General features: G+C 38.2%; 1 protein-coding gene across 1 annotated transcript in view; it reads right to left on the bottom strand.

Moving 5' to 3' along the window:
• Positions 1–4,028: 4,028 nt before the first annotated feature.
• LOC309978528 (programmed cell death protein 7-like) overlaps positions 4,029–26,262 on the bottom strand; it is a gene marked incomplete at its 5' end in the record, with an annotated part of 35,960 nt that continues 13,726 nt past the window's right edge. The window contains one exon of the mRNA XM_082865079.1: positions 4,029–5,285. Within this exon, the coding sequence (XP_082721205.1) occupies positions 4,049–5,285 (1,237 nt within the window). The 3' untranslated portion in view covers positions 4,029–4,048. The remainder of the gene's footprint in view (positions 5,286–26,262) is intronic.

Raw genomic sequence — 26,262 nt, 5'->3', positions numbered from 1 at the left:
AAATAATACATCCTCTAAGGGGCATGACTTACTGAGGTATATTTTCTTGTTAAGCAGAATTTTTGGCTGACTTGATGTTCAGTGTCCTATAGCACTGCATATTCTCAGATATCTCCTGGTTTAAAACAACAGCAAAACAAAACAAAACTTCTCGGCAGGAGGGTTGGTATTATCTGGGTCAAAAAATCATGGCAAAAATTGCCACTCTTTAAAGTTTCAATGCACACCAGTCACTGTGCCAGGTGTTTTGCATACATTATACACATTCCAACAGTCCTAGAAGACAGAGCTTATCAAACACACTTCATTGAGGAAGAATCCAAGGCTCACAGAATTTGGTAATGTGCTGAGTTCACATAGCTAGTGACAGGGCAAAACTAAAGCCCTGGTCAAAATTCCTCCAGAGCCCATACTGTTCCACTCCTCCCAGCCTGAGGCAGCCCTTCTGTCTCTTAATTCATTTCTCTTCTCACTGCTCCATGATGTCTCTCAGGCAATAAGAAAGAGGAACTTGTAGCCAAAATATTAAAAGCAGGCCTAAAGAAGGAAGGTGAACATGAGAATCAGACACCATTTGGGGATTGTCTGTGGGCTTCGTTTACCTAGGATCCTCCTGCCCCTCGCCCCAGACTTCCCTGAGAGCTGATTGCCCCGGTCCCGGCACGGGGGTCCAGTCCCAGCACCTTGCGGCATCACAGCGCCCTGCCCCTGGGTCTTCCCCAGTGTGCCCTCGTGTCCAGACTGGAAGCTGACCTGCTGGCCAGCTCTTCTCTGCATCTTCCTCTGGAGGCTGCACTCAGTTCCCAGAGGAACGGACAGCCCATATGCCCTGCCCTTCCCTGACTCGGAGCATCCCGACTCCCCACAGATCCCGTTCGTCACCGTGGACCCCTGGGACAGCAGCTGCCCTTTCCATGTAACTGTTCACTTCAGACAGTGACGTTTACACACCTCCTCATCCCCACTGGGTGCCTCCACCACATTCTCAGTGTTTGCAAACCTGCTGGTGACGAGACTCTGATTTGGCACAGAATCTACTGGTTGTTAGGGTAATAACCCTGAAGTTAGAGAGGAGGTTTTGGAAACCACCCTGGCATTTGCAGTAGAATTTTAATGGGCTGAATTATTTGAGATTGGCCACTGACCACATACCAATGGTTGAGTTTACCTTTTTGGTCAAAACCAAAGCCTCCTCCATAAGAAGTAGATAAGAAAAGATCATCTACATAGACAGAACTCCTAAAAACTTAGGTGTACTTCTAGGAGGTGGAAAATGGTTCTGTGGCAGATGTGCCATCCTTGATAAGAAAAGAAAAAGTCAACATTCTTCCACTGCCTCTTGTCTCTATGTTTGCCCCTGAGGAAAATTTTGGTTTTAAGTAATAGTACAAATGCTCTTACTGCCCCCAGATTCTAATAGTATGGATAACTCACAATTCCCCTTCCCTATCACATTCCTCTAGAATTCATCCCTCTCCTCAGAAGCAACCACAATTAAAATTTTGTGTTATTTTAAAATTGATTCTAGACTTTTCCTTACATAGATGTGTTATAAAAATACATTGTGAGTTTCTTAATATACATGGATAACAGTGTACATATTGTCCCGTCTCCTGCCCTTGTCACTTACTAAAACGAATGCAGGGTCTTTCCCTGAGAGCACATATAGATTCATCTCACTCTTTTAACTGCTCCTAAGTATTCTGAAGTGTGTATGTGCCATAATTAATTTAAACATTCTCCTCCTGATGGACACATAAATTATTTCCCATTTGTTGCTATGATTAATAGAACTTGTATCAACATTACTGAGCATGAATTCTTGGGCAAATATGTATGTTTTCTTATAGGAAATACATAGCAAAGTGCAAACTGGATTGAATTGGAAAGAATGTGATGATTGTAAATTTTTATGAATATTGCTGATACTCTGTTCAAATAAAGCTGTACTGATTCATATTCTCACATATTAACGTATGTAATTTGCACTCTCACAGGCATTTTATTGTATCAACCTTTTAAATTTTGGCCAAACTTTTAGGTGAAAACATATTGTCTCACTGTTATTTTAATTTCCAGGTTTTCTAAGTAGGTTGAGCAGAAAATTAACTTAAGCCCTCATCCATAGAAAGTGGGATTTCTTCAGTGATGCTTTGAGTATCAGAATTCCTCTGGGCATGCTTTAAAATTCTGAAATGTCAATAAGATTTTTCTCTTTACTTTGAGAAAGAAGAATTTGATCAGACCGACCAGGTGTCAGTGAAAGGGTTCAGACAGAACACCCCCAGCCAGTGAGGAACATTAGAAAGAACCGGGGAGAGAGCAGTGACCAGAGTCCATGAGAGGGAATATGAAGTCCAGAGAGGCCAGAATTTCACGACACAACCTGTTATCTAACTGGTCTATAGCAGCTATAAACATTTTAGACTTAGGGCCTCTTATTCCAACTTAAGCCTTCCCCAGAAATCCAATCTGTGATTTGAAGGCAGTTAGGATGCTGTTATGGTAGCCATTATTTTTGGACTACATTCATCCTATTCCTACAGCTTAGACTTGTCTGAAACTGTACCAAATTACTTGGGGTGTTCAAAGAGGATGCTCCCCTCTGGCTGTTCAATATTTAAAAGTCTCCCAGCCATGTTTGTCTTCCAATAGTTGTTCAGCTCACTGCTCTCCAGTATTTTTTTTAACTCCCCTGGTAGTTGCCCTTTGCCCAGTCCCATGGAGTCCTGCCCTTTACGTGAGCAGCTTAATGTTCAGTGAAAGACCCAAGGGGACCTTCTACAGATTTCTGGAGCATTAACTCCACCCAGCTCTCTTCTCTCCACCAACTTGCTCTGCAAATTTCAGCAGCTTTACTATTCCCAAACTCTACTTACTGTATCCTCAGTTCAATGAGTCCACCACGCTCTGTTGTGGCTTATCCTCCTTGCACTACAGTCTAGACATTGCCTCTAAGCAGAAATACAGGGTCATTTGGGGAGCCTACCTCATCTGTTTTCCTACTTTTTGGGATCATAATCTTGTGCTGACTGTTTTCCAGTCACTTCATATATTCTGCCTATTTTGAAAGTTGTTTACAGCAACTAACGTGGAAGTCCTCCTGAATATTTTATAATGGCAATTTTTTTAAATGAGTATAAAAAAATAAATTTTATTATTTTTATCTGCTTTTCCTCCAGCTTAAACTACATGTATATTTTTGGAAGCTTGAGTTCCTAAGAAAATTCCACAATTTCCACTATACCAGCTCCCACAATGTGACTGAGTGAGGTTAATCAAGGTCCTACTCCCATAAGGAAATTAATTTTTATCCTTGCAGATTCTGAACAAGCAGACCTCTAGGAACTTAAAAAGCAGGTGCTTTCATTAGGATCCTTCTAATATGGGGAAAATGCAGCCATCATCCATTAAAACACAATCCAGTTTGGGTACAGGTACTCTTCAGGCTTTCCAAGTTCTCCACTTGACTACCAGACAACGCCACCAGCTTTTCTGGCAACCCAGCCTCTCCAGCTGCACCAAAAGTGGGATTCACAAAACTGAAGATAAAGCATTTCTGACCTTTCTTCCTGGAAGTTAGGAGGCTCTCTGGGTAAGAAAGGTAAGGAGGTTTTGCATCAAGCTTGCCTTAACAAGGAGTACTAGGGGAGGGACTGCTAAATCTACCCAGTGCACACCTGTGTCGATGGTATGAGTGTATAGCGTATACTTATCCATCACCACACAAGAAAGATAAGAGTAAACTTATAAATCAATCTGGACCAAGCCCCTCAAAACAGAGGCGAATTTCATGAACCAAGGCCACTGCCTGTCGTAAAAACCTCAGTTCACCTAGGTCCTTTCCTGAGGAACCATATTAATCTCCTGATTCAAGAGGCACCTTGGCCAGGACAGAGGACAGAAGGGAAACGTAACTTCTGGGTAGGGCAATGCCACATGGAGTTTAGAGGTTGTGATTTATACTACAGTACAAGAAGATGGCAGGGTCACTAATACTTAGAGCTGGAAAGAGCCTTGGCTGGACGACACTCCTGGAGCATCTTTACTAATGCAGCTTAATGGCGGTTGCCCAGATGTCGTTGCTGGGGAGCGGGGGAAGAACCCATCCTTGGGGAACGGAGTTGCCTTTGGGATGATCAGATGGCACCAGGTACTGATCCCAATCATGTCTTATCTGGATGAGCGCTGGCAGCGAGTGCTTAGCCTGGAGGTAATACTGCCGGAAAGGCTGCAAGAGGTGAGCAAGTGGGAACTCATCTGGATCCCCAAATAACTTGGACTCAATTTCACGCTTCTGTAGTAAAAATTTCTCTTTTTCTTTCCTCTGTTTCTTCTCTAATTCTCTTTTCCTCTCTTCCTCTTGTTCTCCTTCCAACATAACTCTGAGGGCTCTCTCTTCAGCTTCATATAATTCAGAGCGTTTTTTAATGAGTTTTCTCAGTCGCTGAAGGTGATGCTCAAAGGTCTCATCTGCTGAGGCTGGAGGACAGACCCCTTTCCTTGCTGCAGCCTCTTTCCTGAGTTTCCTCAATTTCTCCAAGGCCCGAAGAATGTCCACCATTCTTTTGGTGTCTGCTTGTTTTTTCTTCACTTCAGATAGGACACCAGCAGCAGCAGCAGCTTTAAGTTCCTGCTCCCGCTTCTTCTCCTCCACCTCCTGCACGCACTTGACCCTCCAGCGGTCAATCTCCTGCTCGCGCTCCGCTGCCCGCGTGGCCTCCGCCTCCAGCTCGGCCTCGCGTTCCCGGGCCCTCTCGCGAAGCCGCAGCCGGCGGCGCCGGACCCTCTCCAGCCTGCGCCGCGCCTCGCCCACATAGGCTGCCTGGGTCAGGAGCTGAAGTCGCTCGGCCAGCTCGGCGCGCAGCGGCTGTGCCTCCGCATGCAGCTGTGCCCAGGCCACGCCGTCAGCCTCGGCCTCGCGCAGCGCATGGCCCAGGTCGCGCAGCCGCCGCACCAGGCGCAGGGACCCGCGCAACCGGGCCCGCACCTCGCCCAGGTTGGGGCCGGCGGGCGCGCGCGGAGGCACCGGGCAGCCGGCCCGCCGCGGGGTTCCGAACACCACCTCTAGCCACTGCCGGTCGCGCAGGCGCTGCAGGGCCGCGTCCCCAAGCACGTCGTACGGCGGCGGTGCTTCAGGCCAGCGCGGGCTCCAGGGCGACCCCGGGCCTGGAGGCGGCGGCCGCGGGCGCTCACCGGCGTCGTTCCCTGGGAAGGGCCGGCACTGGGGCGGCGGGGGTATAATGGCAATTTTTAAAAACGTTTTATTTGAAACTACTTTTAGACTTACAGAAAAGTTGCAAAAATAGTGCAGAGTTTATCCCTCATCCAGCCTTGTCCAATGTTAACATCTTAGGTAACCATCATACGAGTACTAGAACAAGGTAATTATTTTTGTCTTAGTAGCATTAACCAAACTAACTACCTCATTTAAACTTCATAATTTTTTCCACTATTATCCTTTCTAAAGATCCTAATCAGTGTCCCACATTGCGTTTAGTTGTTATTTCTCCCCGGACTCCTACAATCTACAATAGTTCCTCAGTCTTTCCTGCTTTTTCAATACACCATCAGCCCTGAAGAGTATTGATCAGTTATTTTGCTGAATGTCCATCACTTTAGGCCTATCTGGTATCTTCTCGTTACTGGACTGAGGTCATAGTTCCTTGAAAAGAGAACCACAAAGGGTCTTCCTTGGTGGCACAGTGGTTAAGAATCCGCCTGCCAATGCAGGGGACACGGGTTCGAGCCCTGGTCCAGGAAGATCCCACATGCCACGGAGAAGTTAAACCTGCATGCCACTACTGGGCCTGCGCTCTAGAGCCCACAATCCACAACTACTGAAGCCCGTGTGCCTAGAGCCCGTGCTCTGCAACAAGAGAAGCCACCGCAATGAGAAGTCCATGCACCGCAACAAAGAGTAGCCCCGGCTCCCTGCAACTAGGGAGAAGTCCGCGTGCAGCAACGAAGACCCAACGCAGCCAAAAATAAAATAATTTATTTTTTTAAAAAAAGGAGAACCACAGAAATGGTGCCATTTCTTTCAACAGTGCACCAATATCACAGGGTTCCTGATTTCAATGCATCTTACTACTGGCAACAATGACCTTGATCACCTGGTCAAAATGATCTCTGCTGGGCATTTCCACTGTAAAGTTACTATGATTTCTCCTGTAGTCAACAAATATCTTGCAGGGAGATAATTTGAGACAGTGCAAATATGTTCTCTCCTCAGATGCACTGATTGTATCACCCATTAGTAGATTAAGTATGCAGTAATCACCACTGTGATATATGCCTAATAGTGGCTTCCATTTCCCTTTTTTAAATACTTATTAATTGCAATTCCACTATGAGGAGGAGCTGTCGTGTCTCTTCCATCTACATATTTAATTATTTATATTGTTATGGACTCAGGAATTTTTTTTATTCTTTGGGTTATAATCCAATATTAGCATTATTTATTTTGTTGCTCAAAGCTTTGGCCATTAAGAGGTCCTTCTCCTAATGTTGTCTTCTTTCAACAATGCTCTCTTCCCTGTATCTTTTGAGAATATTCTTTTTTTTTTCTGGTTCTACAAGATGTTCCAAGCTCATTTTGATTTTTTCCATCTCAGCCCTGAAAGAACCACCTTTCCAAGGATCCTTGGTTCCTTTTATAGAAGAATGATGCTTAAGAAACCAAGATCTTGTCTCTAGGTATGCTGATTACTACTGGAATCTCATTGTTTCTAGGCTCTCTCAGCAGCCAGGACTGGGAAATATTTGTGTATTAATCCACGTATACACACATATCTATTTTTATATCTGTGTGTGTGTGTGTATGTGTGTGTCTGTAATGAGTTTATACTAATACCTCAGATTCCAATTTAACACCATAGGAATCTTTTTAATCTCCCCAGTTTATTTAATTGTAATTTCTTTCTCCAATTGTAAGAAATCTTAGTTTTATTGTTAACAACTTATTTACTTATTTGTTCAATTCTAGTATTCACATAAATTAGTTTCAGAATGTCTTATCAATGCCTCTATGAGAAACATATTTACTGACTACATAACATTTGTGCACAGTTCTTTTCATTTTTATCCTTTTAGCATCCAGTCAAGTTATTGTTTTCTAAGGTTATTTGGGTTAGTTCTTTCCCCCTTACCTTCAGTATAGTTATGTTATTGATTTTTATTACCAGTAGTTTCATTTGTTAGTGTTTGTATCTCATGTTGGGTTTCTCCCACATCCTGATTGGTTTTAAATATTCATTTATTAATGGCAGCATTTCTTAACCAAGTATTTATTTCTATTGATTAATGCTTTACCAACAGACATCATCATACACACAGTAGATGACCTCATAATATCCATATCAGCTGGCCGTGATCATAAGGATGTGCCAAAAATATGCATCCAGATATTTAAATTAGAAAAATCTGTTTGTCTTGTGCATTCCAGGGGTACTTTGTTTATTCAGGTGAATGCCTCATGTTTATTCACTTTTTTCCACATACTAATTCACATACAATGGCTAAAATGTTTTACATTGCTGCACATACCAGAGCTCAATCTGATCTTATGCACTGGGCTTAATTCTTGAAGGCAAGAAATTTAATGTCTCCATATGGCCATTAAAACCAGCTGAGGAACTACTATTTGTCATGATGTTGATGATGGGTCCTTTACTGCTTGTGTTTTTTTTTTATTATTATTGTTGCCAAGTAACTGAAAAACTCATGCAGCAATGCTGAGGATAAGACCTTTCCCTATTAAGAAGAAAAAGATGACAGCCTGCTGTGTGAACAATAGGGAAACTACCCTTATCATTCCCAGCACAAACACTTCATCAGTAGGGGTGCATCTTTACAAAAAAAAACTCTTTTAAATTTTTCTGTAAAATATTCTGTTCCTGTTCACTGACATGAAACTTTTAGAGCTTTTAAAGAAAAAATAATATGTTAACTGGCAGGAAAAAAAAGGAGATAAAAATCCAGAAAATGTATTACACATCTGTCTTTACCAAATAGTTGGTATCTTAAAACTTCACATTAGGAGAGATAGAAGCAGTTATTATTATCACATGGCATCTTGCCCCACTTAATTCCAGCAGAATAAGCCGCCTCCCACTGTGCTGTAGAGAAGGATAGTCTCAAGTCAGATCAAAGGCCAAGCTGTGATTATTGTGAAAAGAAGAGAAGAGGATTGCATACTCTTTTTTTAGCTATCTATCCTCTCAAGATATAATTTCCCATTTGAAATATTGCTACATGAATGTCAAAAAAGTATCAGATGGTAAAACAGTATCAATAGCTCAACTTTGTGAAAAATAGCCTTTGAAAATGGAGGTCCATGGAAACACAGTTACTAAGCTCTTTCAAACCAAATCTTCTTAGCATTCCACAGTGATTCCTTCAAGAATAAAATTACAGACTTAAACTCTCATCTGACATTTAATCCCTTTTTTATAAATAAGAATTAATTTTTTTCATATAACATGGAAATGTAGAAAATTTATACTTTTAGATTTATCTTCATGACTTGGATATTATTAAAAGTTAGAGATTAATCTTGCTCTATCCTCGAATGGACAATATGATGCATATGTTTAACTATATTATAAACAAGAATACTATAGGAATTTAATATGTATAGCAAAATTGATGTGTGCCTCTTTAAAGCAGATATTCACCTTTAAATGTTCCCATGTGCTAAAAAATACTGACATCTTTATTCATACAGCCTTTCCCAGGAATAACTAAAATTCTCCCTTTTCCATGCCCTCTAAAGAGGCAGTTGAATACCATGTGCTGGTTTATTATCAAACAAATGAACAAATATATGATACTGTATTTCGAAAAGTAACCCAAACTACTTATTGTACATATGATGAATAGAAATTAAATCTCCCCTCCTTCTGGGTATCTCAGTACATATTCTTTTACATAAATCACATATTAAAATATACAAGATAAAAATCTTTGAAAAGTTCTAACCTCAAATAAACAAAAATTAATAAATCCAGTGTGTATATATATATATATATATATATATATATATATATTTTTTTTTTTTTTTTTTTTTTTTTTTGGCCACTCCGTGTGGCATGTGGGATCGTACTTCCCGGACCAGAGATTGAACCCACATCCCCTACAGTGCAAACACAGTCTTAACCACTGGACTGCCAGGGAAGTCCCAAAAATAAATCCTGTATTAAGACCAGTAACAAAACATATTCAAGTCACATGATCAATGACAGAATAAATGAGCTTATATTCATCTCTGATCCAATATTTCATTTCTCCAACCCAATTTTCAAACCAAGAACTGGAATTTTTTAAAGCACTTTATTGTGGTATGACTGACATACAAAAAACTGTGCACTTTTAATGTATACAACTTGATGAATGTAGAGGTAAGAATATATCAATGAAACCATCACCATGATTTATGCCATAAAGCCATCCATGACCTCCAAAAGTTTCCTACTGCCTTTTTATTTATAATAATTATTATTTTGTGATAAAATGCTTAATATAAGATTTACCCTCTCAACACACTTATAAGTATACAATACAGCATTATTAACTATGCTGTACAGTAGATCTCTAGGTCTTATTCATCTTACATAAACAAAACTTTGTGCCCTCTAATATCTCCCAGTTTCCTTCTCCCTCCAGGCCCTGGCAAACATCATTCTCTTCTCTGCTTCTATGAGTTTGACTATTTTAGATTGCTCTTATAAGTAGTATCGTGTAGTATTTGTTCTTCTATGTCTGGCTTATTTAACTTAGCATAATGTCCTCCAGATCCATCCATGTTGTCACAAATGGCAGGATTTCCTTCCTTTTTAAACTTGAATAATATACCATTTTATGTGTATACTTTATGTGTACATTTCTTCAAACCAAGAACTTGAAAACAGATTCTCCCTCACTAAAGATTAAGGATATCTGTTAGACCCTTTAAAATTGGGGGGGGGGTGCTTCAAGATGGTGGAGGAGTAAGACGTGGAGATCACCTTTCTCCGCACAAATACATCAAAAATACATCTATGTGTGGACCAACTCCTAAAGAATACCTACTGAATGCTGGCAGAAGACCTCAGACCTCCCAAAAGGCAAGAAACTCCCCACGTACCTGGGTAGGGCAAAAGAAAAAAGGAAAAACAGAGACAAAAGAATAGGAATGGGATCTGCGCCTCTGAGAGGGAGCTGTGAAGGAGGAAAAGTTTCCACACACTAGGAAGCCCCTTCACTGGCGGAAACGGGGGTTGGGTGGGTGGGAAGCTTTGAAGCCATGGAGGAGAGCGCAGCAACAGGGGTGCAGAGAGGGCAAAGCAGAGAGATTCCCGCACAGAGGATCCGTGCCGACCAGCACTCACCACCCGAGAGGGTTGTCTGCTCACCCGCCGGGACGGGCGGGGGCTGGGAGCTGAGGCTCGGGCTTCGGAGGTCAGATCCCAGGGAGAGGACTGGGGTTGGCTGCATGAACACAGCCTGAAGGGGGCTAGTGCACCACAGCTAGCCGGGAGGGAGTCCGGGAAAAGTTTGGAGCTGCCTAAGAGGCAAGAGACCATTGTTTCAGGGTGCACGAGGAGAGGGGATTCAGAGCACCGCCTAAAAGAGCTTCAGAGATGGGTGCGAGTCGCGGCAATCAGCGTGGACACCAGAGGCAGGCATGAAATGCTAAGGCTGCTGCTGCTGCCACCAAGAAGCCTGTGTGCAAGTACAGGTCACTATCTACACCTCCTCTCCTGGGAGCCTGTGCAGCCCACCACTGCCAGGTCCCGTGATCCAGGGACAACTTCTCCGGAAGAACACATGGCACTCCCCAGGCTGTTGCAGCATTAAGCTGGCCTCTGCCGCCGCAGGCTCGCCCCGCATCTGCACCCCTCCTTCTCCGTGGCCTGAGTGAGCCAGCGCCCCCTAATCAGCTGCTACTTTAACCCCCTCCTGTCTGGGTAGGGAATAGACGCCCTCAGGAGACCTACACACAGAGGCAGGGCCAAAACCAAAGCAGAACCACAGGAGCTGTGCAGAAAAAGAAGAGAAAGGGAAATTTCTCCATGCAGCCTCAGGAGCAGTGGATTAAATCCCCACAGTCAACTTGATGTACCCTGCATCTGTGGAATACCTGAATAGACAATGAATCATGCCAAAATTCAGGAAGTGGACTTTGGGAGCAACTGTAGACTTGGGGTTTGCTATCTGTGACTGACCTGTTTCTGATTTTTATGTTTACCATAGTATAGATTTTAGTACTTGATACCTTTGGTGGATTTGTTTATTGGTTTGGTTGCTCTCTTTTATTTTTATTACTTAAAGAAGTTTTTTTTATTTTAATGATTTTTAAATTTTAATTATTTTACTTTATTTTATATTTTTATTTTTTAAAATTTATTTTCTTTCTTTTTTTCTACCTCTTCTTCTGAGCCATGTGGCTGAGAGGGTCTTAGTGCTCCGGGCTGGTGTCAGGCCTGAGCCTCTGATGTGGGAGAGCTGAGTTCAGGACATTGGACCACCAGAGACCTCCTGACCCCATGTAATACCAATAGGCAAGAGCTCTCCCAAGATCTCCATCTCAAGGCTAAGACCCAGCTCCACTCAACAGCCAGCAAGCTCTAGTGCTAGACACCCCATGCCAATCAACTCACAAGACAAGAACACAACCCCACCCATTGGCAGACAGGATGTGTAAAATCATACTAAGTTCACAGACACTCCAAAACACACCACTGTCTTTCTGGTGGGCCCTGCCCAGCAGAAAGACAAGATCCAGCCCTACCCACCAGAACATAGGCACTGGTCCCATCCAACAGGAAGCCTACACAAGTTCCTGAACCAACTTTACCCACTGGGGGCAGACACTAAAAACAATGGGAACTACAAACCAGTAGACTGTGAAAAGGAGACCCTAAACACAGTAGGTTAAGCAAAATGAGGAGACAGAGGAATATGCAGCAGATTGAAGAGCAAGGTAAAAACCCACCAGACCAAACAAATGAAGAGGAAATAGGCAGTCTACCTGAAAAATAATTCAGAGTAATGACAGTAAAGATGATCCAAAATCTTGGAAATAGAATGGAGAAAATTCAAGAAACTTTTAAAAAGGACCTAGAAGAACTAAAGAGCAATCAAACAATGATGGACAGCACAATAAATGAAATTAAAAATTCTCTAGAAGGAATCAATAGCAGAATAAATGAGCCAGAAGAACGGATAAGTGATCTGGAAGATAAAATAGTGGAAATAACTACAGCAGAGCAGAATAAAGCAAAAAGAATGAAAAGAATTGAGGACAGTCTCAGAGACATCTGGGACAACATTGAACATACCAACATTCATATTATAGGGGTCCCAGAAGAAGAAGAGAAAAAAAGGGTCTGGGAAAATATTTGAAGAAATTATAGTTGAAAACTCCCCTAACATGGGAAAGGAAATAGTCAATCAAGTCCAGGAAACACAGAGAGTCCCATACAGGATAAATACAAGGAGAAACAGGCCAACACTCATGTTAATTAAACTTTCTAAAACTAAATACAAAGAAAAAATATTCAGAGCAGCAAGGGAAAAGCAACAAATAACACACAAGACAATGCACATAAGGTTAACAGCTGATCTTTCAGCAGAAACTCTGCAAGCCAGAAGGGAGTGGCAGGACATATTTAAAGTGATGAAAGGGAAAAACCTACAACCAAGATTACTCTACCCAGCAAGGATCTCATTCAGATTTGATGGAGAAATTAAAACCTTTACAGACAAGCAAAAGTTAAGAGAATTCAGCACTACCAAACCAGCTCTACAACAAATGCTAAAGGAACTTCTCAGGTAGAAGCCACAAGAGAAGGAAAAGACCTACAATAACAAACCCAAAACCGTTAAGAAAGTGGTAATAGGAACATACATATTGATAATTACCTTAAATGTAAGTGGATTAAATGCTCCAACCGAAAGACATTGACTGGCTGAATGTATACAAAAACAAGACCTGTACATATGCTGTCTACAAGAAACGCACTTCAGACCTAGGGAAACATACAGACTGAAAGTGAGGGAATGGAAAAAGATATTCCATGCAAATGGAAATCAAAAGAAAGCTGGAGTAGCAATTATCATATCAGACAAAATAGACGTTAAAATAAAGACTATTACAAGAGACAAAGGAGGATACTACATAACGATCAAGGGATCAATCCAAGAAGAAGATATAACAATTGTAAATATTTATGCACCCAACGTAGGAGCACCTCAATACATAAGGCAAATGCTAACAGCCATAAAAGGGGAAATCGACAGTAACACAATCATAGTAGGGGACTTTAACACCCACTTTCACCAATGGACAGATCATCCAAAACGAAAATAAATAAGGAAACATAAGCTTTAAATGACACATTAAACAAGATGGACTTAATTGATATTTACAGGACATTCCATCCAAAAACAACAGAATACACTTTCTTCTCAAATGCTTATGGAACATTCTCCAGGATAGATCATATCCTGGGACACAAATCACACCTTGGTAAATTTAAGAAAATTGAAATCGTATCACGTATCTTTTCCAACCACAATGCTCTGAGACTAGATATCAATTACAGGGAAAAAACTGTAAAAAATACAAACACATGGAGGATAAACAATGTGCTGCTAAATATCTAAGAGATCACTGAAGAACTCAGAGAGGAAATAAAAAAATACCTAGAAACCAATGAAAACACGATCACCCAAAGCCCATGGGATTCAGTAAAAGCAGTTCTAACAGGGAAGTTTATAGCAATACAATTCTACCTCAGGACACAAGAGAATTCTCAAATAAACAACCTAACCTTACACCTAAAGCAATTAGAGAAAGAAGAACAAAAAACCCCCAAAATTAGCAGAAGGAACAAAATCACAAAGATCAGATCAGAAATAAATGAAAAAGAAATGAAGGAAACCATAGCAAAGATCAATAAAACTAAAAGCTGCTTCTTTGAGAAGGTAAAGAACAGTGATAAACTATTAGCCAGACTCATCAAGAAAAATGGGAGAAGACTCAAATCAACAGAATTAGAAATGAAAAAGGAGAAATAACAACTGACATTGTAGAAATACAAAGGAACATGAGAGATTACTATAAGCAACTATATGCCAATAAAATGGACAACCCGGAAGAAATGGACAAATGCTTAGAAAGGCACAACCTTCTGAGACTGAACCAGGAAGAAATAGAAAATATAAACAGACCAATCACAAGCACTGAACTTGAGACTGTGATTAAAAATCTTCCAGCAAACAAAAGCCCAGGACCAGAGGGCTTCACAGGCGAATTCTCTCACACATTTAGAGAAGAGCTTACACCTATTCTTCTCAAACTCATCCAAAATATAGCAGAGGGAGGAATGCTCCCAAACTCATTCTACGAGGCCACCATCACCCTGATACCAAAACCAGACAAAGATGTCCCAAAGAAAGAAAACTACAGGCCAATATCACTGATGAACATAGATGCAAAAATCCTCAACAAAATACGAGCAAACAGAATCCAACAGCACATTAAAAGGATCATACACCATGATCAAGTGCAGTTTATCCCAGGAATACAAGGATTCTTCAATATACGCAGATCAATCAACGTGATACACCATATTAACAAACTGAAAGATAAAAACCATATGATAATCTCAATAGACGCAGAAAAAGCTTTTGACAAAATTCAACATCCATTTATGATAAAAACTCTCTAGAAAGTAGGCATAGAGGGAACCTACCTCAACATAACAAAGGCCATATATGACAAACCCACAGCCAACATCATTCTCAATGGTGCAAAACTGAAACCATTTCCACTAAGATCAAGAACACGACAAGGTTGCCCGCTCTCACCACTATTATTCAACATAGTTTTGGAAGTTTTAGCCACAGCAGTCAGAGATGAGCAAGAAATAAAAGGAATCCAAATTGGAAAAGAAGAAGTAAAACTGTCACTGTTTGCCAATGACAATATACTATACATAGAAAATCCTAAAGATGCCACCAGAAAACTACTAGAACTAGTCAATGAATTTGGTAAGGTTGCAGGATGCAAAATTAATCACAGAAATCACTGGCATTCCTATACACCAACAACGAAAAATCAGAAAAAGAAATTAAGGAAACACTCCCATTTACCATTGCAACAAAAAGAAGAAAATACCTAGGAATAAACCTGCCTAAGGAGATGAAAGGCTTGTAGTCAGAAAACTATAAAACACTGATGAAAGAAATGAAAGATGACATAAACAGATGGAGAAATATACCATGTTCTTGGATTGGAAGAATCAACATTGTGAAAATGACTATACTACCCAAAGCAATCTACAGATTCAATGCAATCTCTGTCAAACTACAATGGTGTTTTTCACAGAACTAGAACAAAAAATATCACAATTTGCATGGAAACACAAAGACCCTGAATAGCCAAAGCAATCTTGAGAAAGAAAAACGGAGCTGGAAGAATCAGGCTCCCTGACTTCAGACTATACTACAAAGCTACAGTAATCAAGACGGTCTGGTACTGCCACAAAAATAGAAATATAGATCACTGGAACAGGATGGAAAGCCCAGAGATAAACCCACGAACCTATGGTCACCTGATCTTTGATAAAGGCGGCAAGAATATACAATGCAGAAAAGACAGCCTCTTCAACAAGTGGTGCTGGGAAAACTGGACAGCTACATGTAAAAGAATGAAATTAGAACACTCCCTAATACCATATACAAAAATAAACTCAAAATGGATTAAAGACCTAAATGTAAGGCCATACACAATAAAACTCTTAAAGGAAAACATAGGCAGAACACTCTATGACATAAATCACAGCAAGATCCTTTTTGACCCACCTCCCAGAGAAATGGAAATAAAAACAAAAATAAACAAATGGGACCTAATGAAATTTAAAAGCTTTTGCACAGCAAAGGAAACCATAAACAAGATGAAAAGAGAACACTCAGAATGGGAGAAAATATTTGCAAATGAAGCAACTGACAAAGGATTAATGTCCAAAATATACAGGCAGCTCATGCAGCTCAACATCAAAGAAACAAGCCAATCCAAAAATGGGCAGAGGACCTAAATAGACATTTCTCCAAAGAAGTTATACAGATTGCCAACAAACACATGAAAGGATGCTCAAAATCAGTAAGTATTAGAGAAATGCAAGTCAAAACTACAATGAGGTATCACCACACACCGGTCAGAATGGCCATCATCAAAAAATCTACAAACAATAAATGCTGGGAGGGTGTGCAGAAAAGGAAACCCTCTTACACTGTGGGTGGGAATGTAAATTGATACAGCCACTATGGAGAACAGTATGGAGATTTCTTAAAAAACTAAAAATAGAACTACCATATGACCCAGCAATCCCACTACTGGGCATATACCCTGAGAAAATCATAATTCAAAAAGAGACATGTACCACTATGCTTATTGCAGCACTATTTACAATAGCCAGGAAATGGACGCTACCTAAATGTCCATTGATAGACAAATGGATAAAGATGTGGCACATATATACAATGGAATATTACTCAGCCATAAAAGGAATGAAACTGAGTTATTTGTAGTGAGGTGGATGGACCTAGAGTGTGTCATATAGAGTGAAGTAAGTCAGAAAGAGAGAAACAAATACTGTATGCTAACACATATATATGGAATCTAAAAAAAGAAAAATAAATAGTTCTGATGAACCTAGAAGCAGGATAGGAATAAAGACGCAGATGTAGAGAATGGACTTGAGGACATGGGGAGGGGGAAGGGTAAGATGGGACGAAGAGAGTAGCATGGACATATAGACACTACCAAATGTAAAATAGATAGCTAGTGGGAAACAGCCACATAGCACAGGGAGATCAGCTCGGTGCTTTGTGACCACCTAGAGGGGTAGGATTGGGAGGGTGGGAGGGAGATGCAAGAGGGAGGAGATATGGGGATATATGTATACGTATAGCTGATTCACTTTGTTATACAGCAGAAACTAACACAACATTGTAAAGCAATTATACCCCAATAAAGATGTAAAAAAAATAAAATTTTATAAATCATGTGCATTAACAATTTTTTTTTTTCTTAAACCATATCTTGCCGTATCACTCAGTCTGAGAATCCACTATAGTGTATGCAAGCTTTTGTATGTATTGATGCATTGTACAGTTTTCCTTCATGGGAGGGATTCAGTGCCTGTCATTATATTTTTTTAAAGTGTTAATGATTCTAAGATAGTTGAAAACTTCTTTTCCAGTATCTATCACACTACTGGAATTTTAAGTTAAATTCTAAAATTTATTAATTTTATTTTTTTAATGGCTCTGCAAGCAGAAGTTGACTCATTTGTATATGGTTAGGAGAATTGATAAAGAGGCAGAAAGGGTCAATTCAAGTGTAAAGAAGCATTTGATTTTGGATATTAAAATATGAAATGAAAGAACGCAAATACTTTTATTGAGTTAAAATGATTAAGTTCCAAAAGAATATTGTCAGATATAATTGTCACCTGAGCTGATAAATAGATATAGCATATAGATTATTATGTGGGGATTTTCAAAATATTTATTAGTATTTCAAATGTTTAAAATTATATATATATATGAATAGAATATATATAAGAATCAAGTATAAATATAGTAAGGTTAGGAACTAGTTATATATATGTATATATGCATATTTACACACACACACCCAACATTTTGTATATTGATTTAAGATGTTTCTGGCAGCCAGTGAAAGAAAACACAACTTAAACTGACCTAAACAATAAAGAATTTTATTTGCCCATATAACTGGCAGTGAAATTGTAAGTTAGGTTTCAGGTTTGGCTTATGCCAATAACTTCTGCTTTATTTTATTGAAATAATCTTGACACTAGCCAACCCCCTTCTCCGTCTTTAGTCTGCTAGCAAGATAGCTGTAGCAGTTCTGGGCTCCACAACGGCATATAACAATTTGCAGAGGATAAGAAAGAACTCTGGTGTTCCGGCACTCGAAGAGACGTTTTTATCACCCCCCCCCCATTACCCATTTATCTCATTTGCCCACTTCTGTCCAGTTTCTAGGAGGTAGTATGTGCTAATTAACTTAAGCCAATCAGACTCTCACACCAACGAGATTTGTAGGGTCAGATTCCTCTGAGGCACATGGAATGAGAGTACTAAATGTTTGACCTACATCAAGATTCTGTTAGGATTCAAAAGAGAGGAAAGGATGTTGTGAGAGCTTCAACAATGCCCACTACAGTTGTATACTGCTGCATATTTTACCAGATCAATAATATTTAACACTTTGATGGACGAGTATCTATAACGTGATAAAATTATATTTTACTTGCTGTTGCTGTTCTGTCATAGCTGTGGTGGTTCTAAATACATCTCATTCTATTACTATTTCATACCTTTAAAGACTGAAAAACCTCACTGAATCAAAAAAAGGAAATATTTAATTAGAAATAAAATGTATTCTGAATATTTCATGATTGTATTCTGTGCAGGGAATTCTTGATAATTTCCTGTATTATGAGAGATAATGTCAAGCTCAATTATTTTCGATCAGGCTAAATCTTTCTACATTAAAAGTGCTGAGATAAAAGCTCTTCAATTTACAGGTATTTTACTTAGAGCATAGGCCTCAGTCTTTGAAACATTTTAAGTGAAGTTCATTTTTCATTATGCATTAAAGTTCTACAAAGTTTCTCACATGGGACCTCAAATTTGGTTTGTCTTTATGAGGCTGGCAGGTTTCTAAAAATGTGTCCGTTGTTCCTCTGTTTGTTCTCAACTACATTCCTCTCCTTTTTTCCATTTTATATCATTGGGGCTGACCCCAGGAGAAATATTTCTCCTAGATTCCTGGGTCAGCTGACTTCACCTGTAGTCTGCCAATGGGAGGCACTATCAGAAGGAGGGAGTATAATGGGTATTTCTCACTCTCTCTGCCTGCCAATGGGGCATTTTTGGCATCAGCTGCTTCTCCTCTGTGGCTTCAGTTCTTACAAGAATTGAATCCAACTTTCACCAGGAGGACCCCCTGGTTTCTGGGCTTCTCCTCCCTTCGTTCCTTTAGCAAAGGCACTGCAGCAGCTTTTGAGATTGCTAATCTCTGAGTTGCCTCATTATCTCCTATTAGGTTTTTCACCTATCACCTATGTAATCACTTCCAATATTAAATTCCCTCTGTCTTAAATATTCTGAAATATTTCTGTTTCCAGAATGGAACGTAACATGTGCATACTTAAACACAGTTTTATTTAATTTACCTGTACTTAACCCTCTGTTATATGTTTTCTGCTTCCATGCTCCCGCACTTGAAATTGCTCTGGCAACATCATTAGTGGCAAAAAATATTGCTAAATCCAATGGACAAATTTTAGATTTGGATATTTCTGCTTTGTTTGACACTTCTGACTATTCACTTTCTTAAACTATTTGTTTCCTTTATTTCTACAGTGCTAATCTTTATTATTTCTACCTCTCTGATCATCTTGCTTAATTTCTTTCATGACCTTCTAATCCCTTTCTCATTTTTTTTTAAAAAATGTCGTTTCCTTTCATCTCATTTTTATCCTCTACTTGGATGAACTTTCCTAATCTTAAGATATAAAGTACCATTTAAATGCTGATGATTCTCAAATCTATTTCTCCATCATTAACATATTAATGTACCTCAGAAGCATATTATTTGGTACTTGCTGATAATTTCCAAAAGTGAATTTATTACCTTCTAACTTTCTAGAAACACACACCAAACAAAGCAAGCACCCACAATAACTCTGCTCCTCTTCTATTGCTTATCTTGTAGATGTCACTATAATCCAACTGAACACTGAAGACAAAAATGTTGGCTCTATTATTGACCACCATGTCTGCAATGAGTCTTGCCTCAGGTTATTCATGCCTATGTGTAGTCATCTTGCACGTATGCAACTAATAGGATATTGCCCAAATGACTGTGCTTGACTTCAAACACAAAAAGGTTTGCAGCTTATACCTTTTCCTTTTTCTTGGATAACTGGTTGTTAGGGAAAGTGAGCTGCCATTTCATGAGGATACTCAAGCAACCCTATGTAGATATTTATTGGCAAGGAAATTAGTCCTCCTGCCATGAGCCAGCAAGGCACAGGCTTCCTGCCAACAGCCATGTGAGTGAGCTATCTTGAAAGCAGATCCTTTAGCACTAGCTGACATCATGACTGCAACCACATGAGAAGACCCAAGCCAGAACCATGTAGGTAAAGCTGCTCCAGATTCCTGACTCACAGAAACTGAAATAATAAATGTTATTGTTTCTAGCTGCTAAGTTTGGGGGTAATTTGTTGTGTGGCACTGAATAACCAATACAACTATTCTGTCTCTCCTTACTAATCATCAAGTTCTGTCAATGTCATTGCACAAATATTAATGAAATCCACTTTTCATCTTCAAATACTATTGTCCTAGTCAGGTCTTCATCAACTCTGGATTGGATTTAGCCCTCAAAATTATCTCTTCTCCTAGCACGATACTTTTCAAATCCATTCCCCATTCCACTTTCTAAGTGACTTACAGAGAATTCAAATTAAGCATTCCACTTTTATGCAATAAAGATGTTAAAAAAACCAAAAAACTCCAGTGGTTCTTCTGCATTAATATGAAAGTAAAGTATTTGCCATGAAGTAAAAAGTCTTAGGTAACCTGAAAGCTTTTATTTTCCTATCCAGTTTTATTTCTCACTACTTCTCAGAACTCACTTTGTACAATAGAAATAAATACTGGAGTGTTTTTTGACCTTGACACACAGCAGCTACATACCTCTATGTCATTTCTCCTAAGTTTCCTCTTCTTATAAACCCTTCTATCATCTTCTTCCTGACCACTTCATTATTAACTTTTGAGACCTAACTCAAGAATCATTTCCTCCAGGTAAACTTCTATAACTCCTGGAGGTCCGATGAAATAAACTCCTTTTGTTAACCTATAGGACTATTTAAATCCCTCTATCATAGCACTTACCACGTCATAATAAAATTCTTTAAGCATCTGTTTCTCCTACTACTATGTGTGTGCAATGAACTGAATGCTTGTGTCTCCCTAAAATTCATATGTTGAAATCCTAACCCCGTAGGTAATGGTATTAGGTGGTGGGACCTTTGGGAGGTAATTAGGTCATGAGAGTGGGTCTCTCATGAGTGGGATTAGTGTACTTGTAACAGAGACCCCAGTGAACTCTCTAGCTCTCTTTCCACCATGTGAGAATAAAAGGAGAAGTCAGGAGTCTGAAACCTCACCAGAACCCAACCATACTGGTACCATGATCTCAGACTTCCAAGAGTGTAAGAAATAAATGTATGTTGTTTAAGACACCCAATTTATATTTTTGTTATAGCAGACCAAACTGATGAAGACAGTGTGGAAGAACAAATCTTCACATTGATTTTGAATAGAAATCTACTGATTGCATGCTTTATTTACTTGTAGTTTGCAAGTCTGCAAATGGAACAAAGAGACTCAGGGGATTGAGGTTTTCTGACTAGCAGAAGGAGTTATATGAGAGAGAGAGAGAGAGAGACTACACAAATTTAGATAGAAATAGTGGTGGATCAAATTAGTACAAGGCCAGTGGGTTATTTTATGTGCTAAGTGATCAATTTACATTTCTAAAAGAAATATTTAATAATTTAAGTAAACAATATTTCCTGCAACAAACATGATTTACAAGTTTACATGGATAGACTATTACATTTATAAATCTTGCTTCTTTTTACTACTTATTATGCATAAGAAGAGGTTCTTGTAACTCAGACAACAGATTATGCATAGTTTGATCTTAAATAGATTTTTCTTACATAGTCCTTTCTTTACAGTATTCTGAGTTAATCAGAATATGTTATCTAAAATTTACTTCCTTATTTTTAATGAGATATGTTGTACCAATTCCAGCATTTTAAGTCAAATAATAAATATAATTGTAATTCTCCTTTTCTTCAATTATAGGTGTAAAATAAAAACAGTTTATAATTGTTAATGTCCAAAATAGGAAACATCTGAATATCAGGGATTATGTCAATCATTTCTATACATTCAGTACGTAGATAATACCTAGCCTATATCAGATACTCCATAAATATTGTTTATATAAGAGTGAATTGGATCAAATGATGGATCAATGATATCACTAATATATTAACACATCATATATGGGCTAATATGAGTAGATTATCATTTATTTAAGGCTTGAGTTTTGATCCAATTATCTGAGAAAATAATCATTAAAGACTAAAACATATTTTAATAAACTGTACACTGTAACTTAGATTTGCAACAAATTTTAATAATATTGATTAGGGTCACACACATGGTGGTTAGTGACATCAACTCTAGGAAGTGAGAGAATAAGTGTAACTGATCCCATGATACACTTTTCGGGGGTTGGGGAATGAAAGATATATGCAGGTGTAATGAGGTCATTAATTTAGGATGATGTCTAAAATATTAAGTAGGATTGTTGATCTGTTCATTTCCTATCAACCGTAATATCTTGCTATGATAATGAGAACATTATAGGTGTAGATGAAAGGGAAATAAGAGAAGCCTCCTACCGAGAGTGACAGTTGACAAGAATGGAGAAAGCAGAGATATCAACAACTATGTCAAAAAACATTACAATTGGGAGAATTCAGAGAGTAATTTAAACTCTGAAAAATTTAATAATGCCAGGGAATATTATTGATTTCTAGCACAATAAAATAAATCATTTTCATAATATTTTCTTCTGTCATTAATAAAAAGTAAAATTAGGTTTAGTATACCCAGTTATAAAGTAATTGAAAATCAAGAGAATGCACTGAAAATAGCTTATTTCTAGAAAATGTTGAAGACTTAATTATGCAATGAATTCATCAAATAATGTGTTATTTCTAAATTACATAATATAATGTCCTTCTAAAACAAATATAATAATTTAAAATAGATGCATAGTATAAAACATAAGACAAAGATAAAATGTATTTACCTGCTTTATCTTTTAAGGATATAAAATATGCACAACTCAAGTTTCACCTTTTATCCCCTTACCATTTCTGCCTCCAAAAGTAGCCTTTATATTGCAATTGGTATGTACCCATCCCATGCAGGCTTTTAAATTTTTCATAAGCATGAACATACATACAACTATAATAATTGTAGTAAATAAAATTGACATTTATTGAGCATAAATCTGTGAGAAGCACCATTCTATGTACTTTACAAGCATTCATTTATTTAAGCTATGTAAGTAACTCCTTATGAGATAAATTTTATTATTCCTATTTTATTTACTTATTGAAGTATAGTTAGCTTACAATATTATATTAGTTTCAGGTGTACAACATAGTGATTTGATATTTTAATACATTATAAAATGTTCACCACTATGAGTCTGGTTACCGTCTGTCACCACATAAAATATTACAATGTTATTGCCTATATTCCCTAGGCTGTACATTACATCCCCACGACTTATTTATTTTATAACTGGAAGTTTGTACTTCTTAATCCCCTTTACCTATTTCACCCACCATTATTCCTATTTTAAGCATGAGGAAAGTAAGATACAGAGAGGATAAATAGATTTACCCAAGATGACAGGATGTAGTCTCAGGATTTGAACCAGATAGTCTCTATCTAGAGTCTGAAATTTTAACCATTAATTGCACTTATTTTTTAAATTAAAAATTTTATTTTGAGATAATTATAGGTTCATCTGTAGCTATAAGAAACAATATAGAAAGATCCTGTGTCCCCTTTACCCAGTTTTCCCCAATGGCAACACTTGTAGAACATTACTACTCTATGAAACAGGATACTGAAATTAATAAAGTCAAGATACAGAATAATTTTATCACCACAAGGATCCCTCATGATGACTTTTATAGCTACTATCTGCCTGTCCCTGGCCAACTGAAACCACCAGTCTCATCTTCATTTCTATAATTCTGTCATTTCAAGAATGTAATATAAATGGAATAATATAGTTTGTAATATTTAGGGGGATTGCTTTTTGTTAATCAGCATAATTCCCTGGAGATCATCCAATTGTTTTGCATATCAATATTTCATTCTTTTTCATGCTGAATAGTATTCCATGATATGGATTACCACAGTTTGTTTAACTATTCACCGTTTGAGGGACATCTGGGTTGTTTCTAGTTTTGGCTATTACAAATAAAACTGCTATGAGCAGTTAATTAGTGTACAAGCTTTTGTGTAAACATAAGTTTTCACTACTCTGGGATATATATGGCTGGGCTGTACAGTAATTGCATGTTTAGTTTTATAAGAAACTGCCAAACTGTTTTCCAGAATGGCTGCACCATTTTTACATCCCCACCAGCAACCTATGAGTGATCTAATTTCTCCACATCCTCACCAGCATTTGATGTTGTCATTATTTTTTATTTTAGCCATTCTGATAGTTGTGTAGTGATATCTCCTTGTGGTTTTAATTTGCATTCCCCTAATGGTTAATGAGGTTGAACATCTTTCCATGTAACTATTTGCCATCCATATATCCTCCTCAGTGAAACATCACTTCATATCTTTTGCCCATTTTATGATTGGATCTATTGGCTTTTCGCTGTTGAGTTTTGCAAGTCTTTATATAGTATATATAGTATGCTAGATATTAGTCCTTTGTTGGATAGCTTGTCTTTTCGTCCTCTGAATAGGATATTTCACAGAGCAAAAGTTTTTAATTCTTATGAGACCCAATTTATCAGTCTTTCCTTTTATGGAACATGGTTTTGGTCTACAGTCTAAGAACTCTTATCTAGACCTAGATTCCAAAGATTTTTTTCCTATTTTTTTCAAAGTTTTATAGTTTTCCTTTAACATTTCCGTATCTGTTTTTAAGTTAATTTTTGTGTAAGGTGTGAGGTTTAGGTCAAGATTCTTCGTTGTTATTATTGTTTTGCCCAGGGATGTCCATTTGCTATAGCACTATTTGTTGAAAAGGTTATGCTTCCTCCATTAAATTCCTTTTGCATATTTGTAAAAAAAAAATCAGTTGAGCATATTATGTGAACTGCCTCTGGTCCTCTATTCTGTTCCTCTGATAATACAACACTGTCTTGATTACTGTAATTATATAGTAGGAGTTAATATTGGGTAGAAAGATTTCTCTCATTTTATTCTTTTTCATTGTTTTAGCTATTCGAAAGCCTATGCCTTTCCATATAAATTTTACCATAACATTTTCTATATCTACAAAAATCCTTGTTGGGATTTTCATAGTAACCACACCAAACCTATAGATCAATTTGGGGAGAACTGACATTTTTACTATATTGAGTCCTCTAATCCATGAAGACAGTATGTATCCCCATTTATTGAAGTCTTCCTTGGTTTATTTCATTAGTAAGATATTGTAACTATTTTGTGAAGACAATGATCATTTCTCCCCTCTATCTCATCTGAACAACCTCAATGTCCATTATGCTGGTCACTCTGCAATCACCATGCTAAGTAAAAACTAAAAGAGCACCTATAGCTGGCTGTTGCTAAAACTCAAAAAGATATCACACTTCATTAAGCTTCACACACACACACACACACACACACGGTACACTAAGAAATCTCCAAACACCTATCCGGGGGATCACGGCCATTATGAAACACACAAACACTCTCCCATACACTCAGCAGGGAGGAGACCCTAACAAGGAGGGATCACAGGGGTAACAGTGAGACTGGCATTTTATCTGCCTAGGCATTCTGGCGCTATTGACCAGGATGGATGCAGACTTCTCACAGGAATTTTCAGCATACATATTCTGTACATGATTTGTTAGATTTATACCTAAATATTTCATATTCTTTGTTAATGTAAATGGTATTGTTTTTTTAATTTCATTTTCCACATGTTGATAGCTAATATATAGATATGCAATTGATTTTTATGTGTTAATTTTGTATTCTAAAACATTGCTAATCTCACTTATTAGATCTAGTTTTTTTGTTTTTTCTTTTGGATTCTTTAATATTTTCAATATAGACAAGGATGTCATCTGCAAATAGTGAAAACTTTATTTCTTCCTTTCCAACCAATCTGTATGCCTTTTATTTATTAATTATCATCATCATCATCATCATGCTTTATTTCAGTGGTCAGAATGCCGAGTTCTATGTTGATTAAGAGTGGTGAGAGTGGGCATCCTTGTCTTGTTCCTGATATTAGGGGGAAAAATAATGTCTTTCACCTTTAAAGATGATGTTAGCTGTAGGTTTTTTGTAGGTGCTCTTTATCAA

Source organism: Leucopleurus acutus (assembly GCF_964270905.1).
Source record: "Leucopleurus acutus genome assembly, chromosome: X".
NCBI classification, from domain to species: Eukaryota; Metazoa; Chordata; class Mammalia; order Artiodactyla; family Delphinidae; genus Leucopleurus; species Leucopleurus acutus.
This window is presented reverse-complemented; position numbering and strand designations above follow the sequence as displayed.